Source organism: Myxocyprinus asiaticus, chromosome 35 (genome assembly GCF_019703515.2).
Source record: "Myxocyprinus asiaticus isolate MX2 ecotype Aquarium Trade chromosome 35, UBuf_Myxa_2, whole genome shotgun sequence".
Classification (NCBI taxonomy): Eukaryota; Metazoa; Chordata; class Actinopteri; order Cypriniformes; family Catostomidae; genus Myxocyprinus; species Myxocyprinus asiaticus.
The window spans coordinates 21,089,796-21,113,213 of NC_059378.1; the positions used below are offsets into that span (position 1 = coordinate 21,089,796).

A 23,418-nucleotide genomic window follows, 5' to 3' on the forward strand; every position below is an offset into this window, starting at 1 on the left:
CACAATTACCTAAAAATGTAATTTATTATAAATCATTCCTTACTGATCCATACTTGTATACATTTACAGTTTGTCCATAAATAGAAAAAAAAATTGTTTTGTGATTAGATTCAAGTTTCCTATCTACACTGCATATATTCAGATTTTTAATAGAAGTATCTAAAATGTTTATGCTTGTGAGGATTTGAAAGGTGCATAATAACATCAGCTTTGTTGCACATCTAGTGTTTGACTCCCATCACTGTATGTGTAAAATGGGTAAAAAAGTTAACAGTAATTATTGATAAGAGGCTTCAATCAAGAGTGTCTTTCTGTAAAGTCTACTGTCCATCAGCAGAATTGACATATAAGTGTTTGATAGTGGATCCCTCATCTGCATCTGGCTCAATCTTTGAACGCGACATCCTCAAAGAACTGTAGCTGTCGTACTTTCACTGCATACAGCTTGTATTTCTCCTCTCCCATTTGCTGCTGCAATAGGTGCTGCATAAAAAAAAAAAAATAAGAGACCATTTTATAAATGTCATTAAATTAGTTTGTACTGAGCAGCAAATACCAAGTATAAATTCAAAATGCAGACTTGTCTAGAAACAGTTATGACATATGAACCCTTTTAAAAAGGTTCGATGTAAACATCAACTATGCCATTTAAAGGGATAGTTCACCCAAAAAGAAAATTCTCTCATCATTTACTCACCCTCTTGCCATCCCAGTTGTATATGACTTTATTTCTTCTGCAGAACACAAATGAAGATTTTTAGAAGAATATGTCAGCCCTGTAGGTCCATACAAAGTGAATGGTGACCAGACCTTTCAAGCTCTAAATATCACATAAAGGTAGAATAAAGAAATCTATATGTCTCCAGTGATTATGTCTTCAGAAGCAATATAATAGGTGTTGGTGAGCAACAGATCAATATTTAAGTCTTTTTTATTTTTTTTTATTTTTTTTACAATAAATCTCCACTTTTACATTCTGAAAGTGAAAGTTAATATTTATAGTACTGAAATACTGATCTTTTTCTCACCCAAGTGATTCAAGTGATTACACTGCTTCAGAAGACATATATTAAACTGCTTGGATTACTTTATGCTTACTTTGTGATTTTTGGAGCTTCAACGGTCTGGCCACCGTTCACTTGCATTGAAAGGAACTACAGAGCTGAGATATTCTTCTAAAAATCTTCATTTGTGTTCAGCAGAAGATAGAAAGTCATTCACATCTGGGATGACATGAAAGTGAGTAAATGATGAGAGAATACAAATTTTTGGGTAAACAATCCCTTAAAGGAAACTAGGCTGCAAAAATGACTCGTATAAAATGTGTCATGGAATTCACATAAGAACATCCAGTGCATTAATGCAGGGTTTTTTTTTTTTTTTTTTAACTGGGGACCGAGGACCTCCAGGGGATGCTAAGGGGTCTGCAAAAAAAGTGTAAAAATGTCAACCTTATTTTACATTATTACAGTTTTGTTATAAAATCGTGAGATTAATAGTGATGTATGGTTTTTAAATAAAAACAAATATGAATATGAATTCATATATTATGAAGAAAAAAAATAAGGGTTGTAATAAATTTGAATTAAACATTTAACATTAACAGAAAAAAAGACACATTGTGAACTTAATAAAAAGTACATATTTTTGGGGGCCTGGGGTAGCTCAGCAAGTACTGATGCTGACTATCACCCCTGGAGTCGTGAGTTTGAATCCAGGGTGTGTTGAGTGACTCCAGCCAGGTCTCCTAAGCAACCAAATTGGCCCGGTTGCTAGGGAGGGTAGAGTCACATGGGGTAACCTCCTAGTGGTCGCGATTAGTGGTTCTCGCTCTCAGTGGGGCGCGTGGTAAGTTGTGCATGGATTGCGGAGAGTAGCATGAGTCTCCACATGCTGTGAGTCTCCGCGGTGTCATGCACAACAAGCCACGTGATAAGATGTGCGGATTGATGGAGACAACCAAGACTTGTCCTCCGCCACCCGGATTGAGGTGAGTAACCGCGCCACCATGAGAACCTACTAAGTAGAGGGAATTGGGCATTCCAAATTGGGAGAAAAGGGGATAAAAAATTATTTTATTTTTAAAAAGTACATATTTTCCATAGAAATTTTTAATAATTAATTTTACTTTAGTACAATGACAATATACAAGCCAATTATTTAGTTTAGCAACAACATGTTTTTATGATATAAAATTAAAAAAAATTCTCAGATAGGGTGTCTCTCACAATCATATTTGGGGGGTCCTTGGCTTCAAAATATTTGAAAACCCCTGCATTAACATATGACCACCCACATTTACATGAATGTGTTCTATATATTTTGTTTAACAATTAGACATTAGTTTGCCTCTCTCTTGTCTTCATCTTCTTTCTGCATGATGTCCAGGACTCTGTCCAACAGCTTCACACCGAGTCCTTTAACTACATCTGTACGCAAGTGCTCAATCACTCTCCTGATCTTTGCTGGACCTGTGCTGTCATCTAAAAAGAGAAAATTTAACATGTCATGCCAACAAACTAGAGCAATAAAAAATAAATACAACTAAAAATGTATCCATTGATAATATATTGCCTAAATTCACATTTAATATATGAATTGTTAAACTATTAAACCTTTGCAGAGTTTAAGAGAACTGGCAGACTAGTTATTTGGAAGAATGTTAGAGCAACCGCAACAACAAAAAATTCTCTGCAATTACCAACCTAACGGAAAGTCACTGATCTGCAAGTCTCCCCGACCCTCTCTGGCCTTCCCATGAAGCATCAGAGTATCCCTGTACTTCCTGTTTAACCTGAACTCAGGCAGTGGAGTAGAGTGCCCTTTTGGCCCATCAGGCTCATAGGATACATCTCTGGCATCCATGTGTAATGTCTGTGTCATCATTTGCACCAAGTCTTGCATCTCATTGGTCTCGCACTTTCTGTAAAAAAAATGAAACAAACTTGTCACTTGCACATACACTCATGACACAATCAACATATTAAAAGGAATATTCCGGATTCAATAAAAGTTAAGTTACAAGTATTCGACAGCATTTGTGACAGTGTTGATTACCAAAAAAAATAATAATAATCATTTCTTTAAAAAAAGCAAAAATTGAGGTTACAGTGAGGCACTTACAATGGAAGTGAATGGGGACAATTTTTGGAGTGTTTAAAGGCAGACATGTGAAGTTTATAGTTTTATAAAAGCACTTGCATTAATTCTGCTGTTGAAACTAACTGCAATTTTTACAGTCATTTTTAGGGTTTGTTGACATTACATCGTCATGGCAATGAAGTTGTAAAATTGGCTATAACTTTACACAGAAAAGGGTAGTAAGCGTTTTTATCACACTAAAATCATGTTAACACACATATCGTTTACATCTTGTGGCTATACTTTTGAAACAGTGAGTATTTTAACATTTACGGATTGGCCCCATTCACTTCCATTGTAAATCCCTCACTGTAACCCAGATTTTTACTTTTCTTTTTAAAGAAAAGGAGGAGCAAGTCAAAATACATTTTTGTGGTGATCAATATTATGCCACAAATCCTGTTGATTGAGCTTACCTTGTAATGAACCCAGAATATTCCTTTAAGGGTGGATTTACTGTATATAACTTGGATAGGGTGGATAAAAGCTTGTCCATGCACTGATTAATCAGCATATCACAGATGCTGTCGATACAGCTTACATGGGAACATTCCTTTAACAGAGGGTAGCAGGGGGGACCATTTTTTGTGTGTGACTGGGGTCAATGAGGGGGAGGTCTTACCGTTCTTGGTAGTCTCCTTCTGACCGCTCAGTGGAGCTGGTTGAGGAGCTACATTCCTCTTCATCAGAATGTCTCCACAAGGACTTCCTCTCCTGATACACACAGACAACCACTACAGTTCAGGTAAGGTCCCTTTTGACCAAGTAGTCTAGATCTTTCTCACTCATTTTGCATATTAACATTGCATATTACATATTGCGTTTGCTTTGTGATGAATCAGTTGAATAAATGTGTCTATGTTTGATGTGTGGTGATGGGTGCATTTTCTTACTTTGAGTGAGGATTTTGTCTGAAACGGTCCCATACTGTGAGTATTTTGACGGTCTGTCCTGAGTCAGACATACCTTTTTTGTTTCCATGGATGTGCTGGCAGGTCTTGGGCAGTCTAGTTGATCTTTCTGCTTACTGCCTAATGAGGGGACATCATAGGGCACCCTTCTGACCGCACACGCTGATTCAAAGAAAAGCATAGAATCTAAGTAGTCATATACAATGAAACAGTACAAAACCTTTTCATCTGAATGCATGGATGCAGCACCTGTGTGCTTTGATCACAATGAACACTCTAGAGCCCTTATGTATTCTAATGGACACATGCAGAAACATCTTGCTTTGATCCACCAGAACGGTTTTTAAGAGTGTATTCACACTTGAGTCCTCTCAACTCAGACCACTTAAAGTGGACCAAAAAGTTATGTTTTTATAAAAAGCATTCACATTGTCCCCGGCCCTAAAAGTGGACTCAGATCTAGTAATATCTAGATAATATAAATTTGTCTTATTAATATTATCATACAATAGTAATATATTACAACGTCTTCAATTTGACGGCCCGTTGAAAGGTGGTCCAGAAAACATTCGGGCATTAATTTTTGCATACAATTTTAAGAGGAGGACCTTTTTCCAGATTCTGTCATCTGCATAAAACTAGAATAAGTGACTCATCTCCACTTTATCACATTATCATTACTTTGGTATGGCCATTATTTGGAATTTTTAAGTTGCTCTGTAATTTTTTTCCTCAATAAAAAAGTTTTATTCCTAGAAAAAATTATAGTAATTCTTTAACATATGTATACAATAATGGCCAATTACATGAGATGAAGACACCAGTCATATCAGTTACCTTATAAAAGCCCTTTTATTCTGCATGGAGAGGGTTCCCTTATGGGGGCTACCATGTTAGGATCACATGACCAGACGAATACTACTGGCTTAATTTCAGTAACCACCCTACTATTGGACATTTTAGTGAATTTCTACAATGGCATCAGTAACTGAAAACTATTGTGTTTGAATGATGCTGCATCTAGGTCCCTAGGTGTCAGTGTCAGTCCAAGACGTCATAAATGAAAAATTACTGAGTGCAACTTTAAAATAAATAAATAAAAAATAATCGGACATGGTTTGTGTCCTGTTTTGAGCGAAGAATATCACAGACATAAAAGATAAGAGTGTACATTTTACAACGTTAAAATACTTTCTCCTATTCAAGTTTAATATATACAGACCACGTAAGTAATCCATTACTGGTGATTTCCTTTCGAAGTGTAAACACTATGGCGCTGTCAAAACATTGCTCTGTTTGTTTGAGCATTCCAATCAGCTCGACCCAGCAACATTGGCTCAACTAATGGTGTGAGTTTGGGGCGGGACTATCTATCGGTAGATGGGGGAGTGTTCGGGGAACCTATTGAAAAGTCATAATTTTCTTAAAGATGCATTCAGTAACTTCTGTCTTTGTGTCATCTTGGACTTACACTGACACCCAGCTGCTTGGCTGCAGAATCATTTAAAATCAATAGTTTTTAGATAGTTTTTCAGATGCCATTGCAGAAATGTAGTATTCACAGTCAGCCATGATTACTTTAATCAATGAGTGAAAGTGTCAAATAACAGGAAGGTTACTAAGATTAAGTGAGTAGTATTCGGCTGGTCATGTGATTCTAACATGGCAGCCCCCATGTGCGGACCCTCTCCATGTAGAATAAAACAGCTTTAATAAGGTCACTGATATGACTGTCTTCATTTTAATGTGAGTGTTCATGATTTCCTACATATACTGCAAAATTACAATTCATGTCTTTAGGAGTTCATCTTTTTTAATGAGGAAAAAAGTACTGAGTGCACCATTAATTCTGTTTGGTGGTGCATAAATTAAACACTTAAAATATTAAGCGCACCATACTCAGACCACCTCCCGAGATGGTCTCAGTTTGTTTCTCTTTAAAGGGGTATGAGATCATGTGAAGCATTTATAATAAAGCCAAAATTCTTGCAAACCCCCGGAAAAAACAAGTGTCAAAAAACCACAAGGAAGATTCTAAGCACAATTTAACAACACTCAAAGAAATCCCCAGACCTTGTTGTCTTGAGTTCTCCTCCAATTGCTTTAGTCTTCTCCTTTCCCTGGCTGATAGTGGACGATTCTGGAAGTAAAGTGATATCTGTTAGAAAAAGCAAGTAGCATGTAAAAATATAAAGATTTACTGACACAAAGCTGGAAATACACAGATTAGATGTAATAAGACAACATCACATTGTCTAAAGTGGTCTAATCTATTCTATACAGTGTAACCTGTTCCTCTGCTGGGTTCTTGGTAGAGGATGAGAGACTGGTGGGTTTGTTTTTCTCGGAATTGGCTTTTTGCCCACTGATCCCTGATAGCACATCTTCAAGAAGAGGCGGCAAAGGCCTGGGCACTGCTTTGACCTGAAGAATCAAAATACTTTAGTGAGTAAGACCAGTGCCAGGCAATATTAATGATATCAGGAAGAAATGAATACATTTTCGTTCATGTTTATTTTTTGTCAGGCATTTAATTTGATTACAGTGGCCCCAAAAAGTATTTCACTTAACAACACAACCTTTGATCACAAACGCAATCTTTCAAAGCAGATATTCCACAAAAATAGGTTTGTTTGGTTACAAATGATAAAACAATAGATCTACTGTTAGAAAAGAAGACAAAAAAGTATTTGGAAACTTTCTGGTTGTCAAACGTAAGTGGAATGTCATGAACTACACCTGTGGATATTCTGATAGGACACCTGTGTGAACTTGTGGGGAACTGACTTAACCTTTGTGCATTGTTTGTTTGTGAGTCACACTTAAGTTGTTTGCAGGTCACAACTGATGCAAAACTACATGTGTAATATATAATTTTTTTTTTTTTTTTTAAGATATTTAATAACACTAATTTCATTAAAGTAAAAACACTAAAGTTGTGCATTTTTGGTGGGGAATTTATGGTATTTAGACCTTATTTACGTCTAAATTACACCATTAATTTTCATACAGAATTAGCACATTTTATGTTATCTTCACTCCAATAAAAACCTTCATGTCAGTAAATTGAAATATGGTCAAAACATCAAAATATATCATGCATTGGGGGTCTCTAGTGAAATCTGCTGAAAAAACAAAACAAAAAAACTATTACATAAAATGACAACTATGGCCAGTAGATGGCTTCAGGGCTGCATGCATTGGCTGATCTCTAAAAGCCAATGTTGTAACAACCTTAATTTCTAGATATTATCACAAGTTACACATTGGATATAAACTCCTTGGATAAAGAAACGTCCTCTCATATTCAACTGCTTTTATTTTCAGCAAACTAAATGTGTAAATATTTGTATTAACATAAAAAGATTCAACAACTAAGACATAAACAGACATGTGACTGAAAAGTAACAGTCAGTATCTGGTGTGGCCACCAGCTGCATTAAGTACTGCAGTGCATCCTCCTCATGGACTGCACCAGATTTGCCAGTTCTTGCTATGAGATGTTACCCCACTCTTCCACCAAGGCACTTGCAAGTTACGGACATTTCTGGGGGGAATGGCCCTAGCCCTCACCCTCCGATCCAACAGGTCCCAGACGTGTTCAATGGGATTGAGATCCGGGCTCTTCGCTGGCCATGGCAGAACACTGACATTCCTGTCTTGCAGGAAATACCGCACAGAACGAGCAGTATGGCTGGTGGCATTGTCATGCTGGAGGGTCATGTCAGGATGAGCCTGCAGGAAGAGTACCACATGAGGGAGGAGGATGTCTTCCCTGTAATGCACAGCGTTGAGATTGCCTGCAATGACAACAAGCTCAGTCCGATGATGCTTTGACACACCGCCCCAGACCATGATGAACCCTCCACCTCCAAATCGATCCTGCTACAGAGTATAGGCCTCGGTGTAACGCTCATTCCTTTGACAATAAACGCGGGTCCGACCATCACCCCTGGTGAGACAAAACCATGACTCGTCAGTGAAGAGCGCTTTTTGCCAATCCTGTCTGGTCCAGCGAAGGTGGGTTTGTGCCCATAGGCAACGTTGTTGCCAGTGATGTCTGGTAAGGACCTGCCTTTCAACAGGCCTACAAGCCCTCAGTCCAGCCTCTTTCAGCCTATTGCGGACAGTCTGAGCACTGATGGAGGGATTGTACATCCTGGTGTAACTTGGGCAGTTGTTGTTGCCATCTTGTACCTGTCCTGCAGGTGTGATATTCGGATGTACCGATCCTGTGCAGGTGTTGTTACATGTGGTCTGCCACTGTGAGGATGATCAGCTGTCCTTCCTGTCTCCCTGTAGCGCTGTCTTAGGCGTCTCACAGTACGGACATTGCAATTTATTGCCCTGGCCACATCTGCAGTCCTCATGCCTCCATGCAGCATGCCAAAGGCACGTTCACGCAGATGATCAGGGACCCTGGGCATCTTTCTTTTAGTGTTTTTCAGAATCAGTAGAAAGTTCTCTTTAGTGTACTAAGTTTTTATAACTGTGACCTTAATTGCCTACCATCTGTAAGCTGTTAGTGTCTTAACGACCGTTCCACAGGTGCATGTTCATTAATTGTTTATGGTTCATTGAACAAGCATGGAAAACTTTGTTTAAACCCTTTACAATAAAGATCTGTAAAGTTATTTAGATTTTTTAAATATTATCTTTAAAATACAGTGTCCTGAAAAAGGGACATTTCTTTTTATGCTGAGTTTATATTTGGACATTATAAAAAACTATTATTTGTCAAATTGTAGCATTTTTTTTAAACCACTTGTGTTGAAATGTCAGATTTTACACTGATGCTCCAATTTGCTCTCAAACCTGACCATGTTGCCACAGTCAAATCTGACTGTGCTACAAAGAAAAGACAAAAATCAACATTCTAGCATAAACTTTGTCACACGGGGTCAGAGTCAGACTTAAGGCGGACACACACCGGACAAGAAGCGCCACGTCGCGGGAAGGACACGTCACAGGTATTAAACTCAGGGCACATTGATGTACCACTTTTGTACCACTGAGATAAAGAATAACATTTTTTTTTTAAAGAAACAAAATTAAAATGGGTCAAAAATGACCAGGACAAATTATGAGAGTTAATACAACTGCAAAAAAATCACCTTGAGACCAGTTGTTTAAAAGTAATTCAAACAACTGAAGTTAGTTCTGAGAAAATGTCTTGCATTTGTAGATACCACCTGGTTTGATATTTTGTTTTCTGACGCAATGATCAAAGATTTTAAGATTGACTTACACCAATCAGCCACAACATTAAAACCACCTGCCTAATTTTGTGTAGGTCCCCCTCATGCCGCCAAAACAGCACCAACTCGCATCTTGGAATTATGAGATGCTATTCTTCTCACCACAATTGTACAGAGCAGTTATCTGAGTTACCATAGATTGTCAGTTCGAACCAGTCTGGCCATTCTCTGTTGACCTCTCTTATCAACAAGGCATTTTCATCTACAGAACTGGAATTTTTTTTATTTTTTTGGAGTAAATTCTAGAGATGGATGTGTGTGAAAATCCCAGGAGATCAGCAGTTACAGAAATACTCAAACCAGCCCGTCTAGCACTAACAATCATCCATGCGATTATCTAATCAGCCAATCATGTGGCAATAGTGCAGTGCATAAAATCATGCAGATACGGGTCAGGAGCTTCAGTTAATGTTCACATCAACCATCAGAATGGGGAAAAAATTGGATCTCAGTGATTTCGACTGTGGCGTGATTGTTGGTGCCAGACGGGCTGGTTTGAGTATTTCTGTAACTGCTGATCTCCTGGGATTTTCACACACAACAGTCTCTAGAATTTACTGCCAAAAACAAAAAAGATCCAATGAAGGGCAGTTCTGCGAATGGAAATGCCTTGTTGATGAGAGAGGTCAACAGAGAATGGCCAGACTGGTTCAAACTGACAAAGTCTACGGTAACTCAGATAACCACTCTGTACAATTGTGGTGAGAAGAATAGCATCTCTATAGCAATGCTATTCTGAGATGCGAGTTGGCGCTGTTTTGACGGCACAAGGGGGGACCTACACAATATTAGGCAGGTGGTTTTAATGTTGTGGCTGATCGGAGTATATGGGGCCACTGTATATGAGAACGTGGGTGACAACATAAAATGTCAGTTTGAGAAGACATAAATACATTTTTGAACTACGATAGTTTCAATATAATACATCTATCTGACAAATTTCAGTGTCCACACTACTCACTCTATTCTGGTCATCAAGGGACTTCTCCTTCTTTCTTTGTCTGCGCTGACGTGACATCGATGGTTCAGAGGAAGAGGAAGAAGGCTGAAGAACTGCTATGCAATGATCTGCAGAGGAATCTAAATTGGGTTCCTCCTAAACGTAATTAAGGAAAAATCTTTAAATTGGTTTAAATTACAGTTAAAAGATTAAACAAAAGTAATTTGCACTTGAAAAACAAAACCAATAAAAACGCCAGTATTTTACCATCAAAACAACAGGAACAGGCTTAAGTAGTTTCTCTGTGGAGTCCAGACTTTCCTGCAAATGGACAGACATTACAGACACTGACTTTAAAGACAAGCAAAACAATGAAGAATCATTTATTCTTGAGAATGTTTCTTTTTGGCACCTGTGAGATCATAATCTAAATTCAAAAGTTCACAAACCTAAACTATAAGGTTAAGGTTTTAGTGATACATTTTTGCATCTGAATCCGAATAACCACAGTAACATACCTCACTCTCCTCCACTGAACTTCCAGCAGCAACTTCCAGGATGCTTATGCTATGATTTTCATCAACAGCTGCTGAAGCTCTTTGGCTCACTGTCTTTGTCTCAGCATTACGATGTAGTTCAAAAGGCGTGTGAAGAACATCATCTATCGCTGCCTCCTGCAGTAGTTTCATAGTGTCGTCCTTGAGTTCCATGCTACCATCAGGAGTCTTATTCTCTTTTAGATACTTGGGTCGGTCTGCAAATATGGATACGGCTGAGCTTTGTGATATCAATCCATTCGCTGTCGTATTATCCTCTGCCTTGCCAACACCCAACACCTGTTTTGTAGGGTGTGTCTGAGGAGCACTGGGATCTTCTTTCTCCTCTCTTTCTCTCCTCTTGCTCACAGATGGTGGTTTGTTATTGTGATGGCTGTTGGGTTTTGGGTAAGATGGTTTGGCTTTTTTGAGCATCTGTTCCTGGTCTTGGGGTTGGACTTCAATGTCTATGTTGCTAATGGTTGCTAGAGAGTGACCTGTTGAGTTGAGGATGTCTCGACTAGGAGATCTGGGGGGCAAGTGTGAGTTATGAGATACGTTGTCCAACGCACCATTGCAAAGTTTTTGTTGATCTAAGTGGCTCCCTTCAACCTGTGAAATATATTGTGTAAAGCAAAACAGATAAACGATGGACAAACACACAGGGACATAGACATCATTATAACTTTGTGAAATTACTACATTTGTTCCCACCCACATTTTCTGAGATTTTAGTAGAAAAAAATGTAACCAGCTACATTAAAGGTCAACTTCAAGACCAAGCAGAAGCCTCTACTAAACGGCTGCATTGGCAGTTTGCTAATAAGGAATTTTCCTACTATCAGAGCAATTAAAGCTTGAAGTACCATCTTCATGTTTTTATGGGTCTTGAGGTCTCAAGATGTGTTTTTCTGAGTTTCAAACTACGATGAACTTGATACAGTGTCCTAAATACACTGTTTATGACTCGTCGCAACCAAAGTGAGATGCTCCACAAGCACTGAGAAGGATATAGCTGCAGGCAGAGCTCCAAAAATGGGCAGGTGCTCCAAACCACCAGCAAAGATAAAGGGAGCCCCTAACCTAACCCTTTTCCTTTTCCTAAACCTAACGTGTGTGGAAGTGATGCCCCTTTTGGAGTTGGCACAACCCCCATTTTAAGTAGCCCTGCCCTTTCTGGATTAATCCCTCCATCTTTTGGATATTACGCCCCCATTTGTAGATCTCCGGCCTGCAGCTATACCTACTTTATAGCATTCTGGAATTCCCATTTCATTTTACCTTTTTTCCTCGACTTCTTGAGTCAGAGTTGGGACAATGTGGCTGATTCTCATGATTTGGTTTGGTTGATGCATCTGAGCTGGAGCTGTTTGGTTTGCTGTTTACTGCAGTCTTCCGTGATTTGGCAGTTTTCCTGTAATTTCGGACACAGAATCTTTGTGGACTTTTTGTTTCTACTGCTAGTAAAGCATTTTATCGGAATTATAAGGAGACATACACATTCAGTTGTATTTCCAGCTATACTATGAGTGCACATACTCTTTTGTGGCTTCCAGAAACACGGAGATCTGCTGCTTGATGTATGGCTGTCGCAGGATGTGTTTGACATCTGGCCTGTCCTCTGGTTTCTTACAAAGCATCCGTCTGATCAGCTCTCCCAACTGGGGGTTGTACTTACTCGGCATCTGGGGCAACTGGACAAACAAAAACAATACCTTAAAATATTAATTTGATTAAAAATATACAATAAAACAAATAATACACTATACAATAAAACAAATAACTGAATAATAATTTTTTTTAATGTAGATAATATGAGGATGAAATAATAACTGACATGTAAGCAAGCCTCTAGATCTGATGCATGCAAATATTTACAGTTCGATGACAAATATGTTCCAATACCTTCCCTTCTACAATTCGATACACCAGTGAGTTCATGTCCTTTGCATTGAAGGCATGTTTTAGTGTGGACATCTCGTACACACAGCATCCTAATGCCCACACATCTGACTGCAAATACAAACGAACATGCAACTAAAATGAACAAACATAAATAATGACAACAATCCTTGATTGATCATTTTAAACACAAAAGATTATATCTGGGTAAATCTCAGGAAAATATGCCCAGGTCACATTTTAAATAATAAAACATAATTTTTTCGCATTACAGTGATAATAATGAGACTTTTTTGCATTACGGTGATCAGAATTGGGGAAGAAAATGTGCCTAATTGGCATGAAATAGTATCACAACTGTCTTAATAATATTTTGGTTTTGGGATAAAATATGACCCGGACATGTTCTTGAGAATTTTCATGAAATTTACCTATTTGGTCTGTGATTGTGTCTACACAGTACCTTGTAGTTGTAAGGTTTGTTGGAGAATAGCTCTGGACTCATGTAATAAGGTGTGCCGATTAGAGTGCTGGCCATATCATTCTGATTCTCTAAAACCCGTGCAATGCCCAGATCACCCACTTTGATTATGTTGGTCTTGGTCAAGAAGATGTTCTGTGTTTTTAAGTCTCGATGAAGGATGTGCTTCTCATGTAAATACTACAGATTACAAGAACAATACTGTATTTTATATGGCTTTAGCATTCAGCAGAAAAAAGTCTGAAATGTACACAAAGTTTGGCTTTTTAAAATCTGGTCTGGTCTGGTCTTGGATGGATGGATGGATGGACGGACGGACGGATGCTTACCTGAAGAGCCATGGCGATTTGGACAAACCACTCAACCACCTGTTTCTCCAGCAGCAGTTCTCCCTTCTGCTGTTTGAGTCTGTGGTACAGATCTCCTCCCTCACAAAAACCCATCACTATATAGAGCTGACAGTCCTCGCCTTCCCATGATTCCCGGTACGTGACGATATTAGGGTGCTTGAGCTGTGAGAGGAGCTGGGCTTCCTGTTCCGCGGATCTCCGTTCACGCTTGGAAGATGTTCTCAGGTTCAGCTTCTTGATCACATACTGCCAAAACAATACAAGATGTAATGCTATAACTTTGCACATAAACAAAGGATAGACATGAATTCAAAATTCCACATTTTAAGAAGATACTATACAGTAATACACTGCTATAGAAGACAGGTTGAAAGATATAAAATAATGTTAAGCCGGGGGCCTGGGTAGCTCAGTGGTAAAAGATGCTGGCTACCACCCCTGGAGTTCGCTAGTTCGAATCCCAGGGCATGCTGAGTGACTCCAGCCAGGTCTCCTAAGCAACCAAATTGGCCCGGTTGCTAGGGAGGGTAGAGTCACATGGGGTAACCTCCTCGTGGTCGCTATAATGTGGTTCGTTCTCGGTGGGGCGCATGGTGAGTTGAGCACGGATGCCGGGGTGGATGGCGTGAAGCCCCCACATGCGCTATGTCTCCGTGGCAATGCGCTCAACAAGCCACGTGATAAGATGCACGGGTTGATGTTCTCAGATGCAGAGGCAACTGGGATTCATCCTCCGCCACCCAGATTGAGGCAAATCACTATGCGACCACGAGGACTTAAAAGCGAACTGGGAATTGGACATTCCAAATTGGGTGAAAAAGGGGAAAAATCCAAAAGTGCATCTACATTTCATGGATTAGTGGAAATTTTAAACAATAACATATTACACTAATTAAATGATTACATGAATTATTGGCATTTGACAAATAACATGTAGATAGATAGATAGACAGACAGACTTTTTTAAAAGTACAAATATTCCATGAGAATTCTCAAAAAATGTGAGGTCATAAAAACTGCATGTATAATTATTGAAGAATAACATTGTTTAAAATAGTTTTCAAATAGGTAAAGTATGTCACACCCCTATCACTGCTTGACATATCCATCCATTTTCTTACCGCTTAGTCCATTAGGTTCGCGGTGGCAATAGGGAGAGCAGAGAGGCCCAGACATCCCTGTCCCCTGCAACTTCCTCCAGCTCAACCCGGGGGATCCCCAGCCACTCCCAGGCCAACTGGGATATATAATCTCTCCAGCTGGTCCTGGACCAACCTCAGGGTCTTGTCCCAGTTGACCGTGCCTGGAACACCTCCAACGGGAGGCACCCAGGGGGCATCCTTATCAGATGCCCGAACCACCTCAACTGGCTCCTCTCAATGCGGAGGAGTAGCGGCTCTACTCCCGAGTTCCTCCGGATGGCCGAACTCCTCCCCCGTCATGGAGAGTGAGTCCCGCCACCCTGTGAAGAAAACTAATTTCAGCCACTTGTTTCCGTGATCTTATTCTTTTGGTCATTACCCAGAGTTCATGACCATAGGTGAGGGAAGTGTTGTAGACCGACCGGTAAATAGAGAGCTTTGCCTTATGGCTCAGCTCCCCCCTTCTCCACTACAGTCTGGTACAGCGACGGCATTACTGCTGCCACTGTTCCCAGACTGCAGCCAATCTCACGCTCCCTTCTCCCCTCATTCATGAATAAGACCCCAAGATACTTAAACTCCTCCACCTGGGGTAAATTTTCTCCCCTTACCTGAAGGGGGCATGCCATCCTTTTCCGTGAGAGAACCATGGACTCAGACTTGGAGGTGCTGATCCTCATACTAACCGCTTCGGCTGCAAACCGTTCCAGTGCATGCTGGAGGCATCCATGTGACAGTGCCAAAAGGACAACATCATTCGCAAAAAGCATAGACATCACCTTCCGGACCCACATAGAATGCCCTCCTGACCTCGGCTGCACCTCAATATCCTGTCGATGAAAATCACAAACAGGAGTGGAGACAAGGCACAACCTTGGCGGAGTCCACCACCCACACTGAACCAGCTTGACTTCATGCTGAGTATGCAGACACAGCTCACACTCCGCATGTACAGAGACCGAATGGCCTGCAGTAGTGGCCCCGGCACCCCATACTCACGAAGCACCTCCCACAGAATTTCTCGGGGAACATGGTCATAGGCCTTCTCCAAGTCCACAAAACACATGTAGACTGCATTGGCAAACTCCCATGCCCCCTCAGTTATCTGTGAGAGGGTGAAAAGCTGGTTCACTGTTCCACAGCCAGGATGAAATCCGCATTGTTTCTCCTCAATCTGAGATTCAACTATCTGCCAGAGTCTCCTTTCCAGCTCTATTGCATAGACTTTCCTTGGGAGGCTGAAAAGTGTGATAACCCGGTAGTTGGCACATGCTCCCCAGTCCCCTTTTTTAAATATAGGGACCACCACTCCGGTTTGCCTGTCCTCGAGGTCCATGCAACATTGCAGAGGCGTGTCAGCCATGACAGCCAAACGATTGATTATTTTTAGAAATAAAACAATACTTATATACTTTTTAACTACAAATGTTCCCTTCCGTACATCTCTGTGACGCGCGCTCATGAGAGGGATGACGTAAGCTCACACATGGAGGAGGAAGTGCGTCATTGTTTACAAGAGAAAGACGCTGTACAAAAGTTTAATTGTCTTTGCTGTAGATTTGTATTTGTGTAAGTGTATTGTTCAAAATGGTCGTTTGGTGTGTGTATCCTGGATGAATCAACCTTCAGAAACCCCAAAGAAAATGCACGCCGGGAAAAATATTAACTTTTCATCGATTGCCTATACATAATCATGAGCGATTGAAGCTCTGGCTTATCACGCTGAACCTGGATATCAGTACACCCCTACATTCTCTCAAATATTGGAGGGTGTGCAGTGAACATTTTACCCCTAAGGATTTCAGACCATCGAAAGAAACAAAGGGTCGATGAATATGAATTCATCGGCTGTGCCCATGCTGTTTTTCCACCAAACTCACGTATGTGTGAAAACTTTGTCATATAGCCTATATATTTCTATATAGTAGCTATAGTAACAAACAAAACATGATACTTAACTGATAGGGTGCCATTGGGTCCTTCTGGCCTCGGTTTATTCGTGGCAAACCGAAAAACACCTCTAAAATGCTGGGGCTCAGTAATGGTGGAAAACCATTATGTTCGGTAATGCAGCTAGGACTAGGAGTGTTCTCACCGGCTGCCTCCCTAATTGTTTCCAACGGTGGGATTGCTATGGTCCAATCGTGGCAGCACAGACTCTCTGCCTATTTTGGCATTGGTTGGCATTTACTACATGTGCACCACCATGTCTCCATATATCTCTGCCTCCCCGAGACTTGTGATTGCGCCGCTGCTGCAGCCTCCTCCATCTCCCTCAGTTCCTCATCGTGTATTCGGGCTCAAATAGGTAGGGTTGGACGAAAAACTCCATCTCCTCTTCTCTTCTAAAATCAAAATCCTCCAACATCATGTTTGAAATTGTTTTGGACTGTTTTGGTTTGTGAACGGCGCTTGGTCTGTGGTCTGTTTAAGTTTCTCTTGTAAACAATGACATGCTTCCTGCCTCCTCCTCCACGCGTGACCTTACCAACGAGCTTACGTCATCCCTCTCATGAGCGCACATCACAGAGATGTACGGAAGCAAACATTTGTAGTTAAAAAGTATATAAGTATTGTTTTGTTTCTAAAAATAATCAATCATCTGGGTTCAGAAGGACTTTATTTGTCAACTGAGTCATGTGAAATGGGGGTCGATTTGCGCGGCGTCTTACTCTGATGAGAACGCCGGCTCTGTTTCCCCTTTTCCTCCTGCGTTTCCGCGGCCGTGCTGCCCAGACAAAGGGCTCCGCTTGCGTGTTTGTAAACAGCGGGTCGGCATTGAGGAATGTGAAGTCCGGTTTTCGGTGTGAGATCGCTGAACCAATGTCCAAAAGTGTTTGTCTGTCGTAGACAATAAGGCAGACAACATCCAAGACAAAAAACATAAGAATTGTGAACAAAACAAACAAAACATTGCTATGTTGTGTCGGAGCTCGCAACGCAGCAGCCATACTCGGCGCCATCTTGAGTCCAGTGAAAAACTGCATTATATAAGATTTTTTTGGTTAAAAATGAACCAATTGCCATTATTCATTGAGTACATCAACAATCAGTGTTGAAAACAATGTCCTTACCTTACCCCGATTCACTACGGTTAGCCTATAAAAATGACTTGTATTTTGTGCTGTCGGGTTCGATTTGGTGCGCAATCGCTGGTTTATGACATTCATCCTTACGTCATTACGTCATGTCCGCGCACACAGGAAAGAAGTGCCGGCTGGAGAAACGAACTACGCTGTTCATCTCAGTTCAGTAACACTTACACAGTTCAGCATCGTTGCAGTCTAGATGGATGTTTATCTGTTCTCCATTTGGCGAAGTTGTTTACCTGCTATAATGCTTGGATATGTTTTTTTGGTAGGGTTGTTGAAGCTTATACTGCTGGTCATGCTTTTATGAATCAAACGTTACTTGTGTGTTATCCGATCGCGATGTATCTATGTTGTCACTTGAAGTTACTGTGACATGTTTAAAATGTATGTCTTCTGAAATTGACTTCTTGTAATTGTTATATTACATATTTAAGCATATCATTTTTTCGTTTAATAAAGTATATTTTATCTCCATCACTACTGAATACTCATTTTATGTTTTTAGTTCATGATGTTACTGTGTACATTGCATAGACATGCTATTGTAATAACTGAGGCTGGACAATATAGTATAAAAATAATAAAGTCTTCTATTGAACTCATATCAGCCATATCACGAGTTTAACCTCTTAAATTGAAAATTGTAGTACAATTCAAACATTAATAGTAGATAAAACACTTGAATATTCATATTAAGATATACTGGTGGTGGCTGAGGAGAGTCCCCTGTTCTCTTTTTAAAAGTGCTTTGAGTGTAGTGTCAGAAAAGCGATTTAAGTGTAAATTTCATTCACATATGTAAATAAGAGTGTTGTTTATCTTCATCAAAGCAAGTAATATTTCAGTTTAAAATGTTTAATCGTATAACATAATATCAACATGAAAATAGCACGTTATGACTCTGGCTCCAGTCATGATCACACACAGTCGATGTCCAGTTAAGCTTAAATTGGGAGATTCATCTGCCGAAACACGACTGACATAATGTATTCTTCTGCAAATTGCTTGCAATTTTAAGTTTCAACCACATATGTCGCTAGAGAGCACAAAGTTACATAGGGCAGTTTTAAATATAAATTTGTCTTAAAATCTGGTTTGATCTTTATTATTTATTCACAGTGTAGGTTGGAAAAAGTATGCGAACCCCTAGGCTAATGTCATCAACAAAAGCTAATTAGAGTCAGGAGTTGGCAAACCTGGCATCCAATTAATAAAATGAGATTGGAGGTGAGGGTTAGAGCTACTTTGACTTATAAAAACCACTCAAACATTTTGAGTTTGCTATTCACAAGAAGCATCTGCTGACATGGACCATGACTCACAAAAAAAGAGATCTAAAAAGACCTATGATCAAAATTTGCTGCTTTGTATGAAGCTGGAAAGGGTTACAAAGTTATCTCGAAGAGCTTAGACATTCATCTGTCCACAGTTAGACAAACTGTCTATAAATGAAGATGATTTAGTACTGTGGCTTCTCTCCCTAGAAGTGGCCATCCAGTCAAGATGACTCATAGAGCACACCGCAGAATGCTTAATGAGGTAAAAAAGAACCCTAGAGTGATAGCTGAAGACTTGAAGGAAAAATTGGAACTGGCTAACATCTCTGTTCATGAGACTACTATGCAGAAATCATTAAACAGGCATGATGTCCATGGCAGGACACCACTAAGGAAGCCGCTGCTTTCCAACAAAAACATTGCTGCACGCCTGATTTGGCCAAAGACCATCTTGACCCTCCACAACACTACTGGGAAAATATTTTGTGGACTTATGCAACTAAGTTTGGATTGTTTGGGAAGAACACGCAGCACTACATATGGCTTAAAATGGTCACCAAAAATATAATCTCAACGGTGAAGTACGGTGGAGGGAGCATCATGATTTGGGGCTGCTTTGCTGCTTCTGGGCCTGGAACGCTTGCTATCATCGAGGGGAAAATTAGTTCCAAAGTTTGTCAAAATATCTTACAAGATAATGTCAGGGTGGCTGTGCACCAGCAGAAGATCAGTAGAAGTTGGGTGATGCAGCAGGACAATGACCCTAAACATCGAAGTAAATCCACTACAGAATGGCTGAAAAAAAGAAAATCCACCTTTTGGAGTGGCCTAGTCAGAGCCCAGACATTAACCCAATAGAGATGCTGTGGAATGACCTCAAGAGAGCCGTTCACACCAGACATCCTAAGAACATAGCTGAGCTGAAGCAGTTCAGTTCTGAAGAATGGTCCAAAATTCCTTCTGAACGTTGTGCAGGTCTAATCCGCAGCAACCAGAAACACTTAGTTGAGGTTATTGCTGCCAAAGGAGGATCAACCAGTTATTAAATCCAAGGTAAACTTTTTCCAATTTACTGTGAATGTTTAAAGGGATGTGTTCAATAAAGACATGAAAGATTATATTTGTTTGTATGTTGTTAGATTAAGCACATTGTGTGTCAATACTTGTGACTTTGATGAAGATGAGATCACATTTTATGACCAATTAATGCAGAAAACACGCTAATTCAAAAGGGTTCACATACTTTTTTCTTGCCACTGTACTCAAAATTGAATTCACTTGAACTTCTGATCTGAACTACAGATCTTTGTCTAATAGCTTTGTATCATTTTACAGTGTTTCACTATAAGGCATATTACGTGAAACCTCAATGCTCTTCCTAAAACAAGCATATTAAAAAAGAAAAAAAAATCACACATTTTGGTAGATGTGGCAATCTGTCAGCTGTAAAACAAAAACACATTAACTGAGATTACAAACATGTAGTTAACCGTAACACACAAGGATTCAGTTCAGCCTGGCTATTGGTTAAATATATAAACGAGTGTGTTACTGATTAGCAGCAGGTTTGCACTTGCTGTGCAGAAAACACTACTCAAGTGTGAACCAACACAGACGTAAGCATCACTCTACCTGTTTACGGTCTGATTTGTGTCTGACCAGGTTCACCTCGCCATAGCTCCCCTTTCCCACAACTCTCACAAAAAGATAATTTTCCATGATCCTCTTAATCGCAATCCTCTCTGTATCACATAGCAACTGGTATTCAGTCCGTCTGCAGTGGTTAAACTACAAGCAAGTGCGTTTTCCTCAAGCACGGTGATTTTCAAACTTGTTTTGGGTGACACACAGCACAGGAAACAGCAGAGCACAGCTTCAGCGTCACCCAGGCAACTGCCTGTGTGTTTCTGCTGTATGTTCAACTTGAGCACAGCGACCTCTATGCGCTCAGCGACAAATATGATAAACCTATCAACCCTCCAAGCGAATTCCAAACGTCATTTTTTCGAAGGGTCGTTCCAAACTAATGTGAGCAACTATCACGAATCCTTCCACAAGGCCGTTAGCGAGGGGTACATTCTCTGCACATCTGAGTGAGTAGGGCATTGGGATGCTCACTTTCGATTGAAATTCGCCCATGATGTAACAAACATTCAACAGGGAACTACAAAGAATGCCATGGCACACCCCTGGTACATGTTCAAAAACCATGGTCTTATACCATAGTATGTACAGTGCATTCGAATATTCAGACCCCTTTATTTTTTTCACATTTTGTTATGTTCCAGCCTTATGCTAAAATGCTTTAAATTATAATTTAAAGCATTTAAATTAAAATTGTATTAAAAAGAAGAAAAAAAAAACTGAAATATCACATTGGCATAAGTATTCAGACCCTAACTCAGTACTTAGTTGAAGCACCTTTCGTAGTGATTACAGCCTCAAGTCCTTTTGGGTATGATGTGACAAGTTCTGCACACCTGGATTTGGGGATTTTCTGACATTCTTCTCTGCAGATTTTTTCAAGCTCTATCAGGTTGGATGGGGACCATCGGTGGACAGCCATTTTCAGATTTCTCCAGAGATGTTAGATTGGGTTCAAGTCTGGGCTCTGGCTGGGCCACTCAAGGACAGAGTTGTCCCCAAACCACTCTTGCGTTGTCTTGGCTGTGTGCTTATGTAACCAGTACTGCATGACCCACTCTGAACGGGACTCAAACTGGCGTCTCCAGCATGGGAGGCAGGCATGCTAACGATGAGGATAAAGGCTACAGCCTCTAGCGTCAGTTGCTAGTGTGCCTCTTGAGGCCAGGGGAGTGAGGTTTACATACTGCACAGCTACTTACCAGCTGGCTACCATTACACTCACCCCCTAAACCTCACTCCCATCCGGGTCACGGCACCACTGCAACCAGTCCTGGTCGACCCGCTCCGAACGGGACTCGAACCGGTGTTTCAGGCATGGGAGGCAGGAGCGCAAATGAGGAGGCTAAAGGCTACAACCTCTAGTGTCAGTCACTAGTGCGCCTCTTGAGGCCAGGGGAGAGAGGTTTACAAACTGCACAGATACTTACCTGCTGGCTACCTTTAGACTTAGGGTCATTGTCCTGTTGGAAGGTGACCCTTCAGCCCATTCTGAGGTCCTGAGCGCTCTGGACCAGAGTTTCATTAAGGACATCTCTGTATTTTGTTGCGTTCAGCTTTCCTTCAACCCTGACCAGTCCCCCAGTCCCTGCATCTATCCAGACAAAAAGGTTAAAGTAATGTGTGTCTAATAAATTAGAATAATTAAAGGAGTATTCCAGGATCAATACAATTTAAACTCAATCGACAGCATTTGTGGCATAATGTTGATTTTCCAAAAAATTATTTCAACCCATCCCTCCTTTTCTTTAAAAAACAAAACAAAAAAAAAAAGCAAATATTGAGGCAAAAGTGGCACTAACAATGAAAGTGAATGGGGCCAATCTGTAAACGTTAAAATACTCACTGTTCCAAATGTATAGCCACAAGATGTAAACAATATAAATGGTAACATGATTTTATGTGATAACATCGCTTACTAACCTTTTCTGTGTAAATATATATCAAATTTTACAACTTCGTTGCCATGATGACATGAGGTTGTAAACCCTAAAACTCTAAAACGTCTATTTAAACAACTTTACAGTTAAAATAATACACAAGCTTCAACAGAAGAATTAATATAACAGCTTTTATAAAATTACAAGCTTCACATGTCTGCCTTTAAACCCTCCAAAAATTGGCCCCATTTACTTCCGTTGTAAGTGCCTCACTGTAACATCGATATTTGCTATTTATTTTTAAAGAAAAGGAGGGACGAGTCAAAATTATTTTTGTGGTAATCAGCATTATGCCACAAATCCTTTGCATTGAGCTTAACTTGTATTGAACCCGGAATATTCCTTTAAGATAGTTAAAATTGTACTAGCTTTAACCAGCAGGTGCCGTTATGACTTTTTTTTCATGTGTCAACCACACAATGGGGAATAGGATGACCAGTAAAACTGTCATATCTGAAAAAGTTTATTTTGTGGAGACATCGCCTACCCACAAACTATTTCCTTTATTCATAATATCAGTTTGAAAAAGACAGCGATTCAATTGAAACAAACTACGGAGTCACATATTTTAATACCCTATGAAGGGATTCACTATTCAAGACTTAACACATCTTTAAAAAGTGTCCTAAAGTGTAATAAAGTTTTGATTAATCAATTCAAAGCAAGAGCTATGTCCTGAAATAGTTTGTGTACACATAGGGGCACATATATGGTGAATAACAAAACACACCTTTACTTCAGTGGAAAGAGAGAATGAGGAAGAACTTCTTATGTTCATGGCAGCATTTTCTTACACAATTTCCT

The 23,418-nt window shown here is 40.0% G+C and overlaps 1 protein-coding gene across 3 annotated transcripts; it reads right to left on the bottom strand.

Moving 5' to 3' along the window:
- Window positions 1–346: 346 nt before the first annotated feature.
- LOC127426311 (serine/threonine-protein kinase Nek4-like) lies at window positions 347–23,415 on the bottom strand. Of its 3 annotated transcripts, XM_051673050.1 has the most exons (17): window positions 23,345–23,415; window positions 22,105–22,268; window positions 13,499–13,765; window positions 13,152–13,349; window positions 12,692–12,799; window positions 12,326–12,480; window positions 12,068–12,200; window positions 10,769–11,398; window positions 10,518–10,571; window positions 10,272–10,406; window positions 6,342–6,476; window positions 6,126–6,192; window positions 4,108–4,214; window positions 3,764–3,855; window positions 2,706–2,923; window positions 2,350–2,483; window positions 347–483 (listed from the first exon to the last, which is right to left on the bottom strand). In XM_051673050.1, the coding sequence occupies exons 3-17, from the start codon at window positions 13,610–13,612 to the stop codon at window positions 385–387; spliced, it is 2,379 nt and encodes a 792-aa protein (XP_051529010.1). In that variant the 5' UTR covers window positions 13,613–13,765; window positions 22,105–22,268; window positions 23,345–23,415; the 3' UTR covers window positions 347–384. The 3 variants fall into 3 exon arrangements, with proteins under 3 accessions (XP_051529010.1, XP_051529009.1, XP_051529008.1); XM_051673049.1 differs by lacking the exons at window positions 22,105–22,268; window positions 23,345–23,415 and adding an exon at window positions 20,663–20,908; XM_051673048.1 differs by lacking the exons at window positions 22,105–22,268; window positions 23,345–23,415 and adding an exon at window positions 17,334–17,614.
- Between the last annotated feature and the right edge of the window lie 3 nt (window positions 23,416–23,418).

Bases quoted from the DNA above. Each gene is read 5' to 3' on its own strand.
- LOC127426311 (XM_051673048.1), bottom strand. From the start codon at position 17,612: ATGGCTGCTGCGTTGCGAGCTCCGACACAACATAGCAATGTTTTGTTT. The intron at 10,407-10,517 runs GTAAAATACTGG...AATTACGTTTAG, and splicing joins CTGTTCCTGTTGTTTTGATG to GAGGAACCCAATTTAGATTC. The intron at 6,193-6,341 runs GTTACACTGTAT...CTTTACTTCCAG, and splicing joins AGAACCCAGCAGAGGAACAG to AATCGTCCACTATCAGCCAG.